At 37.2% G+C, this 22,342-nt stretch overlaps 1 protein-coding gene across 10 annotated transcripts; it reads left to right on the forward strand.

Annotated features, from left to right (window-relative positions):
• Window positions 1–1,520: 1,520 nt before the first annotated feature.
• On the forward strand, window positions 1,521–20,459 carry CCDC110 (coiled-coil domain containing 110). Of its 10 annotated transcripts, none has more exons than XM_081959750.1 (6): window positions 1,521–1,571; window positions 5,401–5,453; window positions 9,611–9,676; window positions 10,908–11,006; window positions 12,037–14,041; window positions 20,039–20,459. In XM_081959750.1, the coding sequence occupies exons 1-6, from the start codon at window positions 1,526–1,528 to the stop codon at window positions 20,221–20,223; spliced, it is 2,454 nt and encodes an 817-aa protein (XP_081815876.1). In that variant the 5' UTR covers window positions 1,521–1,525; the 3' UTR covers window positions 20,224–20,459. The 10 variants fall into 10 exon arrangements, with proteins under 10 accessions (XP_081815876.1, XP_081815878.1, XP_081815883.1 ...); XM_081959752.1 differs by having other exon boundaries at window positions 9,611–9,667; XM_081959757.1 differs by lacking the exon at window positions 20,039–20,459 and adding an exon at window positions 15,052–15,129.
• The last annotated feature ends 1,883 nt before the right edge of the window (window positions 20,460–22,342 follow it).

The following is a 22,342-nucleotide window of genomic DNA, read 5'->3' on the forward strand; positions in this document are numbered from 1 at the left end:
CTTGGATGAGAAGCAAAACATCTTCAAGGAAAAACAAAGTCCATTTGCCTTTTAAGAAAGCACCTTTGGGACTCCAGAAAGGAAGATCACCCTCAGATATATAGATTCCACCACTGGAGTCTTCCTTTATCCTGGGGGTATTCCTGTTCTTTGATGGTGAGGTGATGATCTAAGTGATAGAATTGTATGTTTATTCTGAGGCTTGTCAGCAGTTAAAGTTTCAGAGGGCTGCTAAACGGGGTGGGGGCAGATCAGAGGCCTTCTAACTAGTAACAGTGTCTATTAGCCATCTGAATTATACAAATTTTAGACAATTAAAAAAGTGTTGCTGCCCCAAAATTAGGAGTGGGACTTTTAGTTTTTCTTACATTGCTATTTTTTAAGATAAAAAATTATATTAAATTTGTTTTTGTGTGTTGCCTTGGCAACAAAAGTGCAAGGCAGCATTGTCAAAACATTCTTTTCTTGAATCAAAAAGATTGGAGCCCATTTTTGTATAAAAATTGGGGGAAGTGGGGTTACCGTCAAACTATATAAACCTTTAAATTAGTGTTATCATTGAAGTGCATTTTCATCTTACGGTTCTGCTTTTTTTTAAAAAAGTTTTATACAGAAAAAGGACATCAGTTATCTGTTTTCATGTTTTAGTTCTCCTTATATTTGGAACTGACTCCTGGGGACACTTTCTGCTACCATTTTCTTTTCTCAAGCAGGTAAACTGTTTCCAGTCTTTTGTTTGGGAAGCAGTCTTTTGTTTGGAATGAGCACAATTAAAAGATCATAAGAATTTAAAAACTCTACCTAATTTTCTCTTTATTAAAAAAAATACACGATGGAACTAAAGCTCTTATGCCCCTTTGCTCCACCTGAACCAATGAACAAATTTTGCCTTTGAATCCTTGACTCTTGGTGACGTCACAGGATATCCATATCATTTTCTTGGCAACAATGCCAGATGGGTTTGCAATGCTTTGGGGGTCGATTTCCTTTTCAATCCATTTATTTATTTTAGCATTTCAGGGTAAGCTTACTGTGAAATTGCCTGGTTGCCTCATATCTATGAAATAAGCAGCCTACCTTGTTTGGCGTTTTTTTCCTTATTTTGCACACCCAGTGTAGCTTTTAAGATGGTGAAGGATGCCTAGATATTACCATCTATGGCTGGGTACAAAGTGGAAAAATACTTTTACTGCCTTTTGATGTAGAAAAGCTCAAGGAAGAGAACAAAGAACCCACGCAAATCCTGCAGCTTCGGACGTTAACCTTTATCAAACTTTTATTAAAGCCTGTAAAAGCTAATCGGAGACAACCATGCTCCCATTCAACATATTTGCATCCTTCTCGAGGCGACTAAATGCAAGGATTCCGAAGGACAACCAACCGCATCCTCCCGCCCGCCTTATCTCGTCGCTGCGTTTCCAGGGAAACCCGTTGCCAGGCAACGGCAGGTAGCTTTGGGCCGAGTGACGGTTAACGCATCAGCGTTTGACTGTGAGGAGTTGCGCATGGGCGGACGCGAAACAAGATGAGAGCCGGATTTCACTCTCATGAGTTAGACGCGGCGCCGCCTGGTGGGTGAAAAAGCGGGCGAGCGAGCGGGAGAGGGATTCCTTTCGCTCCAAACGCAGGGCGTCGTTTCATAATCCGGAGGTTTATGGGACTCGGGGTGGGGTGGGGGTGACCAAGAAGAATCAGTCCACTCTGCGGGAAGGAGAGGAGCTCTTGCAGTCCAGAAAGACGCTAGTTTTGGGAGCCCAAATCTAGGGACTCCCAAGTGAGCACGCTCCTTCTCCAGGTGCAGCTGCTACAGATGTGCTTCAGAGGTGATGGGCAAGGCAAGTTTATTTCTGTCAATCATGGGAGACAGTGTCATGCTTGCCCTCTGTGGGATGATATACGGATATTTCCCGTTTTATGTCATGGTACCGCTTATGTGTGGATAATCTACAATTAGTTTCAGCATCTGAAACTGGTGGAAACTTAAATATTCAAGTCATAAACAAAGAACTGAAATGATTAAGATAGTATATTACATTATTTGTGGCTTGTTTCATTTAATATTCCTATATATTTGTGCAAAAGCATCCCAATAGAGCTAACGTTTGCAATAATGTCTGCTTTTGAATATTCAGAAATATTGTGCACTGGAAAAATCTTTAAATTAACTCTTAAGGTCAGTTTTATTTGTATATGAACTGATGAGCCTTTCAAGCCAAGCAAGGTATGAAAGCAACACCTGCACCTGATGCAATAAGAGCAACACTTAATAGCAGAAATATGTTACAAAACAGTACTTGGTAAAATTATAATGAATATAGCATTCCAGGACTTGATATTTTTACCAGCTTCCAAAGGGTCTGGAGACTGGAAACTTCACTGGCCTTGGGATTGTTCCAGAAAAGGAGATTCCCCACTGAGAATGCCAACTTTTCGTAATTTAATGAATTCTGACCCTATTGATATTTTTTTTGTATCTTAGCACTAGCATGTCATTATTGAAATGCATTTTACTCTCCACTTTAGGTTTCAGAAAAGGAGACAAAACGAATTCAGGCATTAGATCTTAGTATATAAAATATTTTGGGCAGGATGAGTGATGCATGTTCCCCTCAGCAGCAGGGTGGCCTAGTGGTGAAGACATTTGCCTCTCACTTGGAAGGTTGAGAGTTCAGTCCTACATAATGGCAGATTTTTCTCTCTCATGACAAAAAGAGAAACTATCTGCTGCAAACACCACATTGGCTTCAGCAAAGGCATCTGGTCAATACATAGAGCTCAGTCATCCTAACGCTACCCGAAATTACAGGGTCAGAAAAAGTGATACATGCTCCCTGCAACTGCTTTTCTTTGGCTGTTCAAGGATGTCATGTCCTACTGTTGCTCTACTGGTATTTGGGAGGCCAAGCTAGCAGCGTTTCAAGAACCCTGCATCCATTATCTAGAACAGTGTTTTTCAAACCTGGGCACTTCAGGATGTGTGGACTTCAACTCCCAGAATTGTCCAGGCAGCTAGAAAATTATGGGAGTGGAAGTCCTCACTTTAAAGTGGCCGGATTTGAAAAAACTGACGTAGTGCATGCTGCATTGAGATATGAGGGCCTAGCCTTATTTGGCCTTCTGCATCACACATTGGTTAATTAGTTAAAGCTATGATTAATTAAGTGTTTTGTGTTCATGCAACAATAAAGTAACCACAATGTAAAGTTACTGAATATCATTTGGGTATTATGCAAAAACAGCAGGCAGGATATAGGCTGCAAGGAAAGACTACAATCAAAGAAACTGTCAGTTGAAGTTAAGTAGCTGGTCTGACTGGTTATGTGTAGAAAGCTAGATTTAGATTGGACTAGCATAAAAGGTTGTTCTGCCCCTGAACTGTATCTGTTATTGAAATATCTACAGAAAGTGTGATTTTTGGTGCCTCTACCTAATGGCTGTTTCAGGAAACAATCTAAAAACATGGGAATAAAGGCTTAACTTGTAGGAGGACTTTTTACATATATATATATGTTGTATTTATGCTGATAAATAAATAAAGGGAGACTATTTGGGCATACCAGGGGTTGTAACACACACACACACACACACACACACACACACACACACACACACACACACACACATATATATATATATATATATATATATATATATATATATATATATATATATATATATATATATATTTGTGTTGTAATTGTACTGATAAATAAATAAAGGGAGACTAGGATAGATCTATTTCGAGCTAATTAGCTCTCATCAGCTAGCCATACCCTTACTGGGATTAGAACCCGGGCTGTATATATCTTAGGCAGGAGTCTTAACCACTAAGCCACGGGTTCTCTTCCTTATCAGTTGAGCCAGGGAAATAGGTATGGATTTGTGTTACAACCCCTGGTATGACTAAATATGGGAGGAAGGTCACTACTCCCTCTTTCTGTCCTTCGGCTTATCACAAAGACCATGCAGGCAGAAAACCATATTTTTATTTTTACTGTTGCCTTTTTATATTTGTGTTGTAATTGTACTGATAAATAAATAAAGGGAGACTAGGATAGATCTATTTAGAGTAGTGACCTTCCTCCCATATTTAGTCATACCAGGGGTTGTAACACAAATACATACCTATTTCCCTGGCTCAACTGATAAGGAAGAGAACCCGTGGCTTAGTGGTTAAGACTCCTGCCTAAGATATATACAGCCCGGGTTCTAATCCCAGTAAGGGTATGGCTAGCTGATGAGAGCTAATTAGCTCGAAATAGATCTATCCTAGTCTCCCTTTATTTATTTATCAGTACAATTACAACACAAATATAAAAAGGCAATAGTAAAAATAAAAATATGGTTTTCTGCCTGCATGGTCTTTGTGATAAGCCGAAGGACAGAAAGAGGGAGTAGTGACCTTCCTCCCATATTTAGTCATACCAGGGGTTGTAACACAAATACATATATATATGCTAATTAGCTCGAAATAGATCTATCCTAGTCTCCCTTTATTTATTTATCAGTACAAATACAACACACACACACACACATCAAAAGTTATATATATATATATAATCAGATATACGATGTCAATGAAGAGATGGCACGTTTAAGCGTCTTTTTCTGCCTGACATTTATACATCCCAATATTAGCCTAATATACAATATTAGGGTAAAGTATTACCATACTTTTTGGAGTATAAGACACAGCTTTTTCCCTCAAAAAAGAGGGTGAAAATCTGGCTGTGTCTTATACACTGAATACAGCATTTTTGGCTACCAAAACCCTGCCCCCTTTGCAAAAAATGGACATGCAGAGGGTTTGGGAGACTTGCAAAGTGCTCCTGAGGGCTGGGGAGGGCAAAAAGGAGGAAAAAATGGGCCGTTTTTGCCTCCCCAGCCCCCAGGACCACTCTACAAGCCTCCCAAAGCTCTGCGTCCCCCCCCTTTTTCGCAAAAAACAGGGCGGTTTTTGCTCATTTTGCCCCCCCCCAGCCTCCCAAAGATCTGCGCGCCCACAGCCCCCCCACCCCCCCACACACCTTTTTTTTTTTTTTTTTTGCAAAAAACGAGGCATGCAGAGGGTTTGGGAGGCCTGCAGAGTGCAAACAATTTTTTTAAAAATTTACCTCTTCAAAATCATGGTGCGTCTTATACTTTGGTGTGTCTTATACTCCACAAAATACGGTCATTGAAAGATATTTCATTCAGACTAATTGGATCTTTATAGGAAAAGATCTCAAATATTGGGAACTATTTTTAATATGCATTTAGTAAACAAAAAATATAAGTAGTAAACTTCTGCACTGAACTGAGATCTTCTCTGTTTAATGTTCCTTGCAGGCTTCCTGCCTAATATCTAAATTCATTATCAAAAACATTACATATGCAGGATTTGTTGTTTTGATTTTTCAGAAATATTAACTTCAGGAAGAGATGGTCAGCTCCAACCACAGTCATCACTTGAAGTAAGCTTACCTCTTTGGAATAGTAAGAAAAAAGCCTATGTTTTTCTGAACCTCCTTAATCTTGTAGCTACCAAATATGCTAGATTACAATTCATATATGTTGTTAGTTTGTTTCATATACTTTGGCCATGTTCCCTGGGAAACCAATATAGCTAGACCCCAAAGTAGGAAATAACAAAATAATGACTAAGATAGCAAGACATCCTATTTTATCTCTATTCCTTCATGATATTTGTGGTGGCGGCGGTGTTTATTGTTATTATTTTGCTTGATATATTCTGCTCCTCTTTTAAAAAAAACTTTTTAGAAGACAATTCACACGTAGCAAAAATAAATTAAAAATAGTCAGCTTTGAAGATTCTAGTTATAAAACAATTCACAAGTTAGAATTTAATAAATTGGCAGCTCTAATGCACGTCTATATTCTGATTGTTATTAATTAACAATGTATAATCCCCTTCCTTCTTTCAAAAAACAGCTGCAGAACTTTGCCAAACATAATTTAAAACGACAACAGATATCAGTAACAAACATTTGAAACACAAGATCCAACAGCAAAGAGAAGTAATTAAGCAGTAAAAAGCAAACCTGGCAGAACATGGATCCAGAAAAGATTAATCTAGTTAGCACTTTGGGGCAGATAATTCAACATAGTGAGCATTTTCTCACCCACAAATGCAATAAGGGCACAGCAGTTAAAAGATAAGGCTAATTCATATAGGAAGACTTGCTTAAATATTTCAAAGTTGACAAATACCGTAAACCTTTCAATTACACTTGTACTGACAGCGCGTCCAGCTGATTCAGTATACTGTAGGAGTTGTCTTCAGCACTTCGCCCAAAGCAAAATTCTAGATCCTATAATTTACATTAAAATGAAGTACTATTTATAAATGTAATTATTAAAACATACGATTTCCAGTGAGTAATTCCATGTAAAGGCAGGCAAAGTTATTTGCAGCACAGATCACACTTTTGAAAACTAAGTGTTTTGGAGCTGAGGGAAGCCATTGGGGACAAAACTGTCAGCTCTTTTTCATATTTTGAGAGATTTGGGAAGTTCAAGGCAGATTAGGTGAATTCTAGTAGGAATTTTATTTAAAATTTCATAGTGATTTGTTTCCTCATCTGGAGTTGAATGTGTGCAATCACATTTAAAGTAGTCCAATAAAGGAGCTGGTAAGTGTTGTGGTAGAACAGCTAAGTTGCTTAGATATAATTTTATGTTGCTTATTCTGTTTTTAATAATAATTTTATTAAAGATTGTAATTACAATATAAACCAATACAAACCAAAAAAGGGGGAGGAAGGAAAAAGAATCTAAAAACTTGCTACATGAATGGTCTGATAGAATGTTTTATTTGCCATCGTCACAGTCGTATCTCTAAAATATAGTCCAACTTGTGTTCTGTATAATGAGTTTTATTTGTTGTCATATCATATTATTTGGCCAAGAAATTCCTGGTGAACTATCCAGCCTTAACATCAAAAACTTTTAATTATATTTCTTTAATACTAAAACCAGTAAGTCTTAAGACATGTTAATTCATTCCATAATTATGTCTCAAGTGGGTAATTAATTACAAAGCAGAGTAACTAATTTTACTGTGTGCGTTTACCCTAGATAAATTATTTGAATAACTATATGTAGACTGGAAAAGTTTGAGGAAGTTGCTTTGAAATTGATAAATAGCAATATGATTTATAATAGATCCATCCATACATCCATACATCCATACATACCTGTGTTTCCCCGAAAATAAGACCGGGTCTTATTTTCTTTTAGGCTTGAAAATAAGCACCTGGGCTTATTTTCAGGGAGGTTTTTTTTTTTTGAGGTGTAGGAGATGGGGAGTACGGTCACCTCATGGTCACTAGGGCCATTAACCATGGCCCAGGGATCAACTGAGCCAGCAATGGCCAGTGAGGCGGAAAGACATGGGACCCGTTGGAATCGGGGGGGGGGGGCTGCCTGTACCTGGCTATTGCTGCTTGAGAAAATGACAATTCTGGAAGATTTTGGGAAGCGTGTTCTTATGATAGAAGCAAATCGCAGCCCGCAATCGTGTGTGTGTGTGTGAGGGGGGGGGAGAGGACAGAAGGGAGTAACAAGAATTGCAAGCAAAGCTGTTTGAAAGGGTTTCCTCTCCCCCCCTCTCTCTGTCACACATATACACATACAAACATACACACAGACATTTTATGAGAAACATCGGAGGGCAACCGGGTAAGGGTACTGACCCTCCCCCTCCTCCAGCTCAGTGCCTGCTCAGGGTGGAACCCTGAAGACCAGCCTCTGCCTGGCCCATGTGAAAAATGGGCTCCCTTGCAGCGCCTTGTCTCTTGCGTGAAGCCAGCTGGGCTCGACATACACACTGAGTATTGCCCAAGATCGGATCAGAGCCGCCGCCACCACCAGCCAAGATCATCAGGCCAGATTCTGTGAGCCAGATGTGCTGTGGAGGCACTGACATCACCTGGGAGGAGAAGAGCACACTGGAGCCCAAACTCTGGGCCTCGCCAGACTTAATAAATTTATAAATACTTGGAAGGCCACGTAAAGGCTGCCCAAATCCCTGGGCTGTTCACAACTCGAGCGAGCCACACTCAGGAGTGACAACACCACCGTGTGGTTTCTCATACTAACGCAGCCTTTGGAGCAGGACCCTGGAAAGCTTGTTGTGGCATTGCACTTGTGAACAGCAGCACCACCGCGAGCTTCATCACACCAGTGCAGCTGGCATCCTGCCATGAGCTGCTGGACCAGTATGTCAAACCTCGAAGGGGTGCCACTGCTCATACGCGTAAAATCACAACAATCCTTTCAGGGTCCTACTCCAAGAGCCTGCACTGATGTGACAAACCTCATGGCAATGCCACTGCTCCCATGTGCAACACTACAACACGCCTTGCAGGGTCCTGGGATTTGCTGAACGATTGGAATGGAGCCTTTTGGGTGAATGGCAGGAAAATCGGGAGGGGGATTGTGTTCTGTCCCGTGATTCCAATGAATATGCAGACACAGGCTTGGCTGTCTGCCACGACTAATTACAGAGATAAAACCACCCCTTGGCTAGGAACCTAGAAAGCTATCTTCAAGAACCAAGATTAAACTTACGGAATGCTTTCTCAACGGCTAGTAAAAAGGACTGTTGTTTCCTGCAAAGATTCCCCTCCCGTCGCTCCACCTATAAACTCTTTGGGAGGGGCCACACCCTTAGACAGCTGTCCTTACTTCCTTCTATGACATCGTCTCCACAGCTGTTCCTTTCTCTTCTCAGCTGTACGTACATGCACATCAGGGACAACCTCCCTCTGTTCCTCCTCACTGCTCCTTGACTCAGATGCCACCTGGTGGCCAACAGGCCTATCTAGTTCCTGCTCTGACTCCAAACACTTTCCAAAGTCTTCCTCATCCTCCAGAGCAGTCCCATAATGGTCTGAGCTGTCAGAGTCCACCAACAGCTCAGCCGGCTACTGCTGGGCCACAACAGATTGTCCTGCCTGTTGTCCTTTTCTCAAGCTCAGCATACATAGATATTCCAAAAAGATTCCATCCCAAGCCTTCAGCATTGCAATCCTGGGATGTGCGTCGTTTTCTCAAGTGACATTTGATTGCTTGAAAGGGACACGCTGCACCTGGAGAGAAGGAACGAGACACAGCTCCCGGCTCTCACTGGCTCAGCTGATCTGCGGGCCCCAATTAAGGGGCCAAGCAGTCATGAGGTGACCAGGGAAGGGAAGGGCTGCCTCCTGTGCTGGCCACGCCCACCCCTTTCACTAGTGCTTATTTTTGGGGTAGGGTGTATATTAGGCCCACCCCCAAAAATCAGGCTAGGGCTTATTTTTGGGATAGGTTGTATTTTCGGGAAAACATGGTACACACACACAAACACACACACACAGAGATACCTCCTCCCCACCACACACAAATTATTCTTTTTAGTGTTTTACTTTGTTCTATCTGCAGTCTTCTCCCTAACTATCTAGAAGCAAATCTCATTGAGCTCAGTAGAAGGCTTTAGAACAAAAATGAAATATGCTGTGTCAATTCACTCAGTCTTCTTGAGAACTAGAACAAAACAAGATTACAGGTTTCTGTAAGGAAAGAGGATAGACACTCCCAGCTGAATATTACCTATTTTTACAACTTGTAGATCTTACAACAGCAACTGGAATCATTTCAAACTCTTCAACAGCAAACTTTAAAGAATGTAAGCATGGTAAGAGTGCTTCATAAATACTCATGAAATAAGGAAAGAGTATGTGATAATTTATTTTTAATAAGAAGCGAATTGAAAAAAAAATAAACATATGTAATCAATTTCATATATACACTTCAATATAGGCTGAGAAATCCCAATAATTCTTCTAAATTGTTACGCTCTTGCACTATACCTGGAGTCCCCTTTCTCCTGCTTTCTTCCATTGCAAATTCAATCTTTTTTTCTTAATTGCTCAGGAGGGAGATGAATCACAGGCTTCCTCATTTTGTGATAAATGTCTCCAAAATGGATTGCCATTACCAGGTTACACTGAGAGGAAGTCAAATATGTGCCTAAATCATTGATATTAATGAAAGGTGACACTGAAAAGATATGGAACAAAGTCCACTTTCTTTTTTCCCTAATGCAGTGCCCTGATTTTTGTTTTCTTAGATCAAATAATCAAGACTAGTTTCTACCTATTCCAATTTTACTTCATCATATCAGTCAGTCAGGTTCCTATATATAAAACCCACAAGCAGATCATGAGCATAATTGATCACAGCTTTCTCTAAATTATTTTGTTTTCTCAAGACTCTTCTAATAAACATCTGGCATTGAACTGCCCATTTCTAAATAAGGAGTAACCCACAGCCCCTTAGCCTGAAGCAGATATCAAAAGGAAATGGAATTCAAAACATGTAAAGCATTTGAAAGAGGAACCAGGCCAAGTCTGCTAAGGCAAAAAAGAAAAGGAAAAAAAAAACCTCTCCTTCTCAAAGCATTAAAGTTACCACCTTGTCCTGGAAGAGCAGAGCAGTTCCTTCAAAGACTTTTCTCCAGCATGTTGTACATGTATATGTGCAGTAACTGGGTGTCCCACCAGGGCTGTTCTCTATTTCCAAGACATTGCACTCTTATCAAGTATAAGTACAGAAAAATAGAAATGCAGAAACTAGAAAAAAAATGTGGTTTTATTCAGGAAGAGTTTTAAATGTTATGTTTTGAGTGTTTCTTGTTAAACATATCAAGTTGTACATAGATTATATTGTTTAGTCAGAAATATCACTACCGTCCATCCAATAGAGCACCAGATAATTTCTTCAAAGCTGAGTCTCTCCGAATTCAGTCGGATTTACTTTTAAATTGGCAAGGTTAAACAAAAACGCATATCAAAAGAGCTTACGATCGTCATTCAAATAGTAAAAGGAATTCAGGATAGTTTAATTGTTCATTTGTGTTTATTCAGGTTCAAACTGAAATTCATGATATACTTAATAAAAATCTAACTGATATGAAAAGTCCAGACAATTTACCTTTCCCCACCACATCTATAACCATTACTAAGGTATGATCCTTTTTTTTCTTACTGGTAAATACTTTGTGTATTAAAAACTGTATACTGTTCTACTGAGAAAACTAAGAATCAAACTTCTTTATTGGAATCATTCATCCATCACTTTTAATCCAAACAAGCATTTGTATGTAGTATATAGTTCTATATAATACATTGTAGCATAATGTTTTGAATTGTCCTGAACAATTCAATTCTTTTTCATGTCTTCTACTGTGGTACTGGCAGCCTAATAATTACCAAAGTTAATATATTGCTCATTATTTTTGTAGTTGATTTGTCCCTTTAAATCACTATGTATTAGTACAATGAGCCTTGTGAATAATATAAAATGACTACTATTATAGGTGCTACCATCTGATACCTTCCTGGAATATTGGTAAGGCCCAGTCGGCATATGATTCCAGAGGGTGCTTGGTCAACATAAAGAAATGTTATTCTGTTAAATCTCAGCAGGTGTTAATTGTGAATAATAACTGAAGAGGAAACCTCTGGGAACCCATGTGAAACACTTGTTTTAAAGAAGAGATGTATATGTGTAAAAAACAAGGGGGAAATTTAGCACGCTGAGTGAAGACTAGTTGCGAGAAATAAAATAAACACTCTTTAATTGTATTTTGTGATACAATCATCACTAACTATATTGAGGGAAAAGACTAGCTAATTCAATCTTTTCCCTAAAACCATTAGACATCAGGAAAAATGATGTAACAGTAAGAGCAGTTCACCAATACAACAATCTGCTCAAAATGATGTTTAACGAACTATAGTACTTGGGTTATACTCTGTACTTTAAAAACTAGAGAAAAGCACCTTAATTTAAAATAGTTTAAATTATTATTAGTAAGTATACAGATAATTGGAAAAAGACATACTCCTCATACTTTTATGTATTTTTTTTGCAAGGGGAGAAATTTTTAAAGATTTTAAAAGCAGCTACTGTCTCCAACCTATCAGCATTATTGAGCCTTGTTTCTTAAGCACTGAATAGTCTTATGATATGCTATTTTCCCTTTTGTTTCAGCCAAGAGAATATCAAGAAGCTCTTTATTTTAAGAAGCAGCTTCATCCTGATAAGAAATCTGATACCGGTCATAGTTCAGAAAACAAGTTCAGCTCTGAATTTAAAAACAGGATTCTAAACAAATACAAAGCCACTGGACTATCCGAAAACCATACGCAAGAATCTAGGAACAAAGCTGTTCTCTCTTTAAATAACAATGATGACATTAAGAATTTTTCCAACAGTACTTTTTCTCCATCATACATTGGTTTGGGCTCAGAAAAAATGACACATCTTAGATTATTAAAAAAATACAATGAACATAAACCCTCCACAGTATTCCATAACTATGAAGGGGAAGAATCTTTATCAGACAATGTAAGTCCTTTCAAAGATTTAAAAGAGAAAGATAAAAAGGCTAGTAGATATGAATTGTCACATATCCTTGAACTTCAGAACTCTAACAATGTCTGTGGCAAAGACAATGACTCTGGTTATTTATCAGAACAGGACTTAATAGAAAAAATAGTAGATATGTCAAATTATGATTTTAAATTGAGGAGGTTTTCAGAACTGGGGGGTTCAACAGATGAGTTTCAAACAGCCACTGCCTCATCTTCAGAAAATTATCAAAGTACATTGAAAACAGCAGGCAAGGATAAATATAAGAATAAAGAACATCTCATGAAAGATAGTGCAACGGACAAATTGCAGATAAATCTGTTCTCCAAAGTGCTAAAAAAAAATGAAACACAGCTGCTTAAGTCAAATCAAGAGTTCCAAAACCATGTGGATCTTGAATTCTCTGACATAAATTCTGTACCTGATGATTATGCTGAAAGCCGTAGACTTTTACACTTGCCATTGGGAGAGGCTGACCATAGTCAGAAAAAAGAGATGACTCTACATGAAGACATGAAGACTCAAATGAAACCTCTTACTGATGTTATACAGTGTCTGACAGAGCAAAATTCAAAATATCAGAATCAAATTAAGGAATTGCATGATGAGAATAATAACCTTCAAGGGAAATTAGTTAAATCAGATGGAGACAGCAAGGAATGCCTGAAAGAATTAAAGCGATTACTGAAGAAATGCAAAGAACTTCAACAGCAAAAGTTAGCACTGGAAGAAAAGCAGGATCAGCTATATGATCAAAATCAGCGGATAATGAGAGATGTAAGTTATTTTCAGAAGAAAGATCAAAAAGCTCAGGAAAGTTTGGTTATGTTTTCAAAAGAAAAAAGTAATCTCATTGCAACCTTAGGATCGTTTGAAAATAAAGTTTTAGTACTTCAAGAAGAAAAAAAGACATTGAAAGATGAAATCTGCCAACTTAAAGAAGAAAAACAATTGTTAGGAAAAGAGCTTGGACAAAAAGAGAATGAGATACAAAAAATGAAAGAAAATGAGAAGATTGCAGTATCAGATATGGAAGCTGTTCTTAGGATGTTACAGTCATTTAAAGATGAAAAAATGAATTCTGATAAAACATTACATGTGGCACTGAGTTCTCAAAAAGCCCTGGAGAAAGAACTCCAGGATGCTGAGGCAGACAGAGCTCACGTTGAGGAAAAGCTTATAGCGGAACGTAAAAATGCTAAAATTGAAAGTGGCGTTTTGAAAACTACCTTATTCAATACTGAAAGAGAATGTGACCGACTAAGAACCATGATAACTACCATTACAGAAGACAACAAGGTTCTCAAAAAGCAGCTGACTGAATTTAAACAGGAAACCTATGAATGGAAGCATAAAATAAGACAACTGAGTGAAACGCTCTTGCTAAAAGAAAATGCAACACGTTCTATAGAGAATGAAAGAGATGCACTGAGGTTTGAAGCACAGCGTCTTCAAAAGAACAATGCTAACCTCAAAGAACAAGTTGCTACTTTGGCCAATGAACAATATAGGCTAGAGTGCAAATCTAGAAGCCAAAAGAAAAATGATCTCTCTCTAGACTCTACTCAAATTTGTGAAGAAGTATCTAGGTATCAACATATTTCTTTAATGGGCGATCTACCAGGTAAGTTTTGCTATCTGATATATATTTTAAGAGCCCTCGTGACATAGTGGTGAAAGTGTAGTATTGCAGGCAAACTCTGCCTACAGCCTGGAGTTCGATCCTGACGGAACTCAAGGTTGACTCAGCCTTCCATTTGTTGGAGGCAATATGCTAATATTGTAAACCGCTCAGAGAGCTGTAAAAGACTATGGGCTGATATATAAGCCTAAGTGCTATTGCTAAAAATCTATTTCAAATTAAATTCTTAGTTAAATTAATTTGAATAATTAATTAATTAGTTTGATTTAATAAATGATTATTAAATTAAGTATTATTAAACAAGCAAATAGTGCTTACGTGAATTACTTAAACTATAACTCTGAGGAAACCAATGCCAATATTAATATATCAAGCTGAAGGGACTCAGCATGGTATTCAGCAGTCTTTTTCATTCATATTCATACAAATGCTTAACCCTTTTCTGTTCTGATGCATACAAATGTACACGCAAATCAAGGTGAACCAGCCATGACCTTTAGTGGGAAATTTAACCAGGTACTACTATCTTTAGCTAGGCAGAAAAAATGAATAGGAAGGCTTTTGTGGACTGTTTTCTGCAAACTCTCAAAATTATTTTTGTGTATATCCAATATTGAGAACTAAGAATGTAATTATATTCATATTGACCTTTTTATATATCTAGAGATATTTTAAATTAGGGAAGTCAAGTTTTCACAAAAGTAACCAATCAATATTTTGTAAGAGATTTCTAAAGCTCTAGTTCTACTTAAATTTACAGTTCTGGCAAGAAAAGAGTTTTAGATGACCTAATGAAGTGAATGTAGACTAGGCGATGTATTTTAATCATTAGAAGGCATGTGATGTGAATGTAACTGACAACTATTGTTTAGAAATGAACAAGCATTCATAGCTCAGATAACATTTTAGCACTATTGCTGCATAGATTTGTTGCTATCACAAATTGCCTCCCTTGATTTTGTTTCTAAAGAAAATTGGTTTTTTTTTTCTAGGCAGCTCCAGGCAAACTCCATCAATCAGTTCTTCAAAGACACTATAATAAAACATCTTTGAAACCCATTTAAAACTCATCTTATTACTACCACTTTTTTAAAGCTTTATGGTAACTTTTGATGTGTGTGTGTGCGTGTGTGCGTGTATGTTTTCGTAGATTTTCACGGGTGTAGGTATGCTGGTTTTGTTGTATTCGGGTCTTTTCCCGTGTAAGATTGAAATTGTCTTTGCAACGTTTCGGCAAGATCTCACCTGCCATCTTCAAGCTTGGGCTTAAAAATTTTTAATTTTTAATTTCAATCTTACACGGGAAAAGACCCAAATACAACAAAACCAGCATATATATATATATGTGATAAGGAAGAGAACCCGTGGCTTAGTGGTTAAGACTTCTGCCTAAGATATATACAGCCTGGGTTCTAATCCCAGTAAGGGTATGGCTAGCTGATGAGAGCTAATTAGCTCGAAATAGATCTATCCTAGTCTCCCTTTATTTATTTATCAGTACAATTACAACATATATATATTTATTTGTTTTCGTAGATTTTCACGGGTGTAGGTATGCTGGTTTTGTTGTATTCGGGTCTTTTCCCGTGTAAGGTTGAGATTGTCTTTGCAACGTTTCGGCAGGATCACACCTGCCATCTTCAAGCTGTGGGCTTAAAATGTGATCGGAGCTGCCGTCTTTCTGTAAGTCTTGGTGGGAGGGGATGGGGTGCTGGCTTTGTTTCAGTAAGTGGAATGATTGGTTGTGTGGTTGTATCATGATTGGTAGATTGGTGCTGATTGGTGCAGGTTGTGTGTGCATTGTTGTTTTGTATTTCAACGGCTTGGGTGGTGGGTGGTGTTCGTTTGTTGGCTAGGGCTGGTTTCCAGATGTTTGGTAGGCGGGAGGTATCATCACGTTTGTTCATGCTGTGGGGGTGTTTCTCTATTTCGATGGCTTCCATGATTATTCTCTTGTGGAGGTGTTCTGTTTTGGAGATTAACCTGGCTCCTTCAAAGTTGATTTCGTGTCCTGTAGCTTTAAGGTGCTGGAAAAGGGAAGAAGTTTTTTTCTTTTTTTCTTACTGCATTTTTGTGTTCTGTGATGCGTGCATTTATTCTCCTGTTTGTTTGTCCTATGTATATTGCTGGGCAGATTTTGCATGGTATTTCGTAGACTCCTTGGTTTTCTAGCTGGATTTTGTCTTTGGGGTTTCTTAAGATGTTGGCTATTTTTTGGTCAGTGGTGAAGGCTGTCCTGATATTGTGCTTGTGAATTGAACTTGAATTGAACTGAATTACACAAACTCACAAATGTATTAATCTCCAATGGATTCCAAAGAAAAACAATCACCAACCTAATCCAAAAGGAGACTCCCCCAAAAAACCAAGATACAGAACAGGAAAATGGCATCGCCCTCCTCCCTTACATCAAAGGCACCACAGATAAAATCAGCAAAATTCTCCACAAGCACAATATCAGGACAGCCTTCACCACTGACCAAAAAATAGCCAACATCTTAAGAAACCCCAAAGACAAAATCCAGCTAGAAAACCAAGGAGTCTACGAAATACCATGCAAAATCTGCCCAGCAATATACATAGGACAAACAAACAGGAGAATAAATGCACGCATCACAGAACACAAAAATGCAGTAAGAAAAAAAGAAAAAAACTTCTTCCCTTTTCCAGCACCTTAAAGCTACAGGACACAAAATCAACTTTGAAGGAGCCAGGTTAATCTCCAAAACAGAACACCTCCACAAGAGAATAATCATGGAAGCCATCGAAATAGAGAAACACCCCCACAGCATGAACAAACGTGATGATACCTCCCGCCTACCAAACATCTGGAAACCAGCCCTAGCCAACAAACGAACACCACCCACCACCCAAGCCGTTGAAATACAAAACAACAATGCACACACAACCTGCACCAATCAGCACCAATCTACCAATCATGATACAACCACACAACCAATCATTCCACTTACTGAAACAAAGCCAGCACCCCATCCCCTCCCACCAAGACGTACAGAAAGACGGCAGCTCCGATCACATTTTAAGCCCACAGCTTGAAGATGGCAGGTGTGATCCTGCCGAAACGTTGCAAAGACAATCTCAACCTTACACGGGAAAAGACCCGAATACAACAAAACCAGCATATATATATATATATATATATATATATATATATATATATATATATATATATATATATATATATATATATATATATATATATATATATATATATATATATATATATATATATATATATATATATATATATATATATATATATATATATATATATATATATATATGTTGTATTTGTGCTGATAAAATAAAGGGAGACTTAGTCATACCAGGGGTTGTAACACAAATATATATATATATATATATATATATATATATATATATATATATATATATATATATATATATATATATATATATATATATTCATTTTGAGTAATGAAATAGTACAAATACTAGTAAATGTCAATGATGGACAGGCAGAAGCTAAACCTTCTAATTTCAAATCCTAGTAACTCTTTAAAGAAAGCCACAATTTGATTACTTTTCTATATATTGAAAAATGCATACATTAGAAACATATCAAAGATATTGTTGCCAAATTTATATTATATCATATGAGAGCACTGTAGCTCTTCCAATAGCTCTAATTAATTGATGCTCAGTTTAACTAACAGATAATAATATGCTTATAACTGAAGAAAATATTTTCTACAGAATATTTTTCATGATCACTGAAAAGTGAGCCCCATTGAGTTTCATGGGACATACTTCTACATACATGTGCATAAAAAGCAAATTTGTTGCTAAAGCTAAAACAGTTACTGCATTAACAGAATAGGCTTTTTGTTAAAGGCGGAAACTATCTAGAAGAGATGGATGAAACTTTGATTCCCAAATTTGATTCAGTGACAATTCAGTAAAGGAAACTACTTCTGAATTTTTGAATTCTGAAGTTTTCTGAATTAAAAAAATAAATAAATCACTGAAAAATGTGAACTACTTAGATGCAGCTACACATGCTCAAAAACAATGTTTCAGATTCAAAAATCCAAATTGAATCAGTTATTTATTTTCAATCATTCCTTCTGATCCAATCTAAATGTTGTTAAAGATCAGCATAATCTATCAAACTGGATTAGTTTTTTAAATATATTATATATTTATCTATATGCAAAGACCAAGGAAACAGTGAATAAACCAGTTCCTTGGAACTTCTTCAGATAAGGAAAAGATAGATGATTGACCACATGTGATCCAAATGGCAACTATAATTAAAGTTCTAATTAAAATGTATCTTAGAATAATTATTTTCCTTTAAATGATAGAACATGAAAGATACACATTAATCTTTTCATTGCTTTCAATCTACTGATAGTTGGATCAGAAATCTTTATAGCATCAGTCTCAAGAATCAAGGCTCAATATCATGGATACTTATTCATAAATTATTGCTCATGTGTAGAAAATTTCTCATTATAGATATCTACGACAATGTATATGCAGAAGGACTTCCGCTCCAGAAGCTAAGTCTGCTGCATAAATATGCTACTAACAAAAAATGTAGTTCCTAAATTAGCATCCATAACTCATAACAAGTATGAGGATAACAGCATTGTGAAGTAATTTTAATTTACAAAAAACTAACCATAGAGGTAATCTGATAAATATCAGGATTCAGGCAATTTTATATACACACATATAATTTTGTTGAAGGGAAGCAATTATTTTCAATGCATTTGTAGATCTTAAATGAAAACCATATAGTGTATGTGTGTATATACTAACATTTGAAAAATAATTGATGCCATGAGGATTTTGAAATACGTCTAAAACAAAAAAAGATATTTCCTCCTCTCAATCTTCCTTTCTCCCCAATTACATTCCTTTCTCTTTTTCTATAATGTGCTGGATTGATTACAACCCTCATAAATATACTGTGCGACTATAGAAGGCCTTACCTCCTTGCGCTTTACACTAGCTGAATTCAGTCTATCTAATTTCCCTTGCCCACTCATTCATCCCCTGCCTTATTCTTATGACATGAAATGAGAGGTGAGGTTTTCTCTATCTCCACTCTTGTATAATTGCCTCTTGGGTTTCAGAGATGTAGAGGGAAGTTTCCATATCTCACAATGTAGCATGTCAAAGCAGAACTAAACACCTATGTTCCAAAAGTTAAGGATATTTTTCTATAAATGCTGAAGGGCATATTACAATTACAGCAAATTATTTATAATCCTTATCTTCAAGAAAAAAAATAAATTCATGTTCAAATCTGAAGAACTGAAAATTTGAACATGCTCAAATCAGGACCATTCCACATTTAAATAGGAAACTAGTTCAGCTTGCAATGCTATACATGTCCCTAAGAATAAATACCATTGAATTCTAGGTTTTAAGTTAAAGTACATGTAAATAACTATCTTGAAAGAATATTGGAGAAAAGTATAGGTACGAAAGGATTAATTTTTAGTAGGAAGTTAAAATCAAAAGACTATGATCTATTTTTAATTTTGATTTTCTAAACAATGGAAGAGATTTTACATCATTGTATTAATTTTCATATATATTAGTTTCAAATTTTGAATGATCTTGTAGAGATTGGAACATTGCCATCAGTAGCTACCACTTTTTATCATCAATGTACTCTTATTTGAGGGACTTTACACAAGTTTATTTTGTAAAGATAGTTTATTTCTATTTTTCAAGGACAGCCTCTGGTCATTAATGTCTTCTATAAACTAAGAGCATGCAATGACCCTTAAGTTACATTATATTAGACTTTCTGCGTACTACATGAAAGCTTAGGAATACATTCTCAAGACATCTTTGTGTTATTCTTTACCTAGGGAAAGCTTATATTATATTCTAAGGTCTATATAGAAATCACATCTAGATGGCAATTTCCTTAGAAATTAATTGGTTTTAACTACTTTGCCAATATTTCCAATTTGCTAGAGTATGGAAAGATTGCTGAAATTCAAATGACACTGGAGGAAGAACTCAGTATAAAGAGAAGTCACGGCAAAGTCAAGAATCACTATAGTACTTTTACAATCAGCTGTTCCAATGCCATTACTGGTGACTTGGACTTTCCTGTTATTGTGTGGAAGAAATGCAGTATTTTTTGCTCTGCTCCTTAATGCTTTGAAAGAAAGACATATATTTCTGACTGTTCAATTTAAGAATAACTATTGGATTAACTATTGGATTAAAAATAACTATTGGATTAACTATTGTAAATTAAACAATTGCAGAAGCAGAAATTAATCTGTGGTTTTAGATGGATAAGAGGACCTCATTCATGTATGTTTTTCTATATAAATATACAATAGAAGCAATAGCATTTCTGATAAAGTTGAAATTCAACTAATGTATTCATATTTAAACCAAACTTCATTTAAACCTCTTTAAATAAAGAATGATTTCTCCTTAATGCTGTTATATGTTATTATTTTAATAGTTAGAGCAAAACAAATTTTAAAAAGACAAATGTAATAACTAGGTTTGTTGTTAAACATCTTTTTTTTTGAACAAAGTTTTATTGGTTTTTTTAAAAATAAAAAGGAAAGGGTTAGTGGAATGAGTTACAAATTTTGGCAGTTGCAATATGTAGGTGTCTCCTCCCCCCCCCCCCCCCGTACTCATAGTATTCATTTAAACATGAAGTTTAATACTAAATGATATTTTGTCAGCATGTAAATTCAAATAATAATTTCAATCAATTTATATCAAGCAGATCTTCTTGCTCATTTTTGTGATCTGAGTTTTCTTGGTATTGCCCCTTCTCCCCCCCGCCCGCAGAGCTCCAGCCCCTCCCGTGTCCTGTAAATCTGGTATAGGATCATCAGGTTTATCTAGGAGTTCTTTATTTTTTTCCATAAAGGCCTGAGCCACTGTGGTTGTGTTAATTCTAACTCTTGTGTCCTCCCAGAATATTAACATGCCTTCAGGCATCAACCATCTGAACCACACCCCCTTCTGGTATAACTTCTTCGCTAATTGCGAATCGTTTTTTCTTTTCTCTCTCACTTTCTTAGGGATCTGTTTCAGAATGGTTATTTCTCTATCTTGGTATTTCAAAACTTGCCCCCTTTGTGCACTCAGAATCTCACCTCTTGTAGTCTTTCTGAGAAATTTAATGTGTACCTCCCTGGGAACATTGTGTGTTCTAGCATATGCTGAGTTTACTCTATAAACCAGGCTTCCTGTTTATAGAGTAAACTTCCTTCCCACCCCATCTGTTGTTTTTCTTTTTGGATGTATTCAGCCAAAATGATTGTCGTGATGTCCCTTAAGTCTTCATCATCTGCCTCAACCACATTTTGGAACCTAAGGAAAAAGGACATTCTTTCAAATTCTGTTTTCTGGTGGGTTTCAAGCTCTTGGTTCCCCCTCTGCACCCCTTTCACCTCCCCCCTCATCTCGGCCGTCCCCCCCTCCAAAAGATCCAGTCTCTGTGAGTTTTTACTCGTCTGGTCTTGGTTCTCTTTAAGCTGCTCTTTCATCTCCTTAATTGACTTTTTATGTCCTCCTGTCCCTTTAAAATTTGTTGAAACAACTGTTGAAAATCCGTCTCAGAAGGCTTAGGCTGCATCAGAGAGGTTAAGGTCTGTTGTCCACTGGGACTGGATACTGTAGATATCGGGGCGGAGACAGCAAAGCCCGGCTTCCCCAGGGGTGGTCTTTTAGGTGGCATTGTATTGAGCAGAAAGAGTTCAAAGTCAATACAGAGAGGAAGCAATTGAGGGAAACCGCCAAGAGAGGTCTGGAGGCAAGGAGTCCAAGCAGAGGGGAATTTTTTCTAATTGCAGCTTCTGGCAATAGAGTAGTAAAGCCCTTTGTTCCAAGGGAGTTCAATACAGCAAGAGATTTATCCGAGTGTCACGGAGACAAAGACAGGAAGCCTGAAGTTGTATGGATGGAGTCAGGTTTCAATGTTTATAAAGACAACGGAAGCATGCCATCTTGCCCTGCCAGCTTCGGAGTTAAAGGGCATAACAGAAAGTTTTCAAAGTTTCCAAAGTTTTCAGATCATCACCTCATTTGTAGAATTAGAATCCAAAATCCGCCTTCGTTATGAGCGTGAAATCATTGCATGGCTCCCTCCCTTCCTCCTCCTCTAGGGCCGAGAGCAAAACCATTTATAGCCGCCTGTCTGAGGGGGGGGGAAATCCCCCTCCCTCCAGTCACGCTTCTCCGAACCAAGTTGAAAACGACTCTAAAAGCAGCTGGCAGTTTTTCTTTTTCTTTTTAAACAAG

Source organism: Natrix helvetica (assembly GCF_964273705.1).
Source record: "Natrix helvetica genome assembly, chromosome: 7".
Taxonomy (NCBI): domain Eukaryota; kingdom Metazoa; phylum Chordata; class Lepidosauria; order Squamata; family Natricidae; genus Natrix; species Natrix helvetica.

Excerpts from the sequence above, each read along its gene's own strand:
- CCDC110 (XM_081959750.1), top strand. The coding sequence starts at position 1,526 with ATGAGAGCCGGATTTCACTCTCATGAGTTAGACGCGGCGCCGCCTG. Across the intron at positions 1,572-5,400 it reads GTTAGACGCGGCGCCGCCTG|AAATATTAACTTCAGGAAGA; the intron begins GTGGGTGAAAAA and ends TTGATTTTTCAG. Across the intron at positions 9,677-10,907 it reads CTTTAAAGAATGTAAGCATG|GTTCAAACTGAAATTCATGA; the intron begins GTAAGAGTGCTT and ends GTGTTTATTCAG.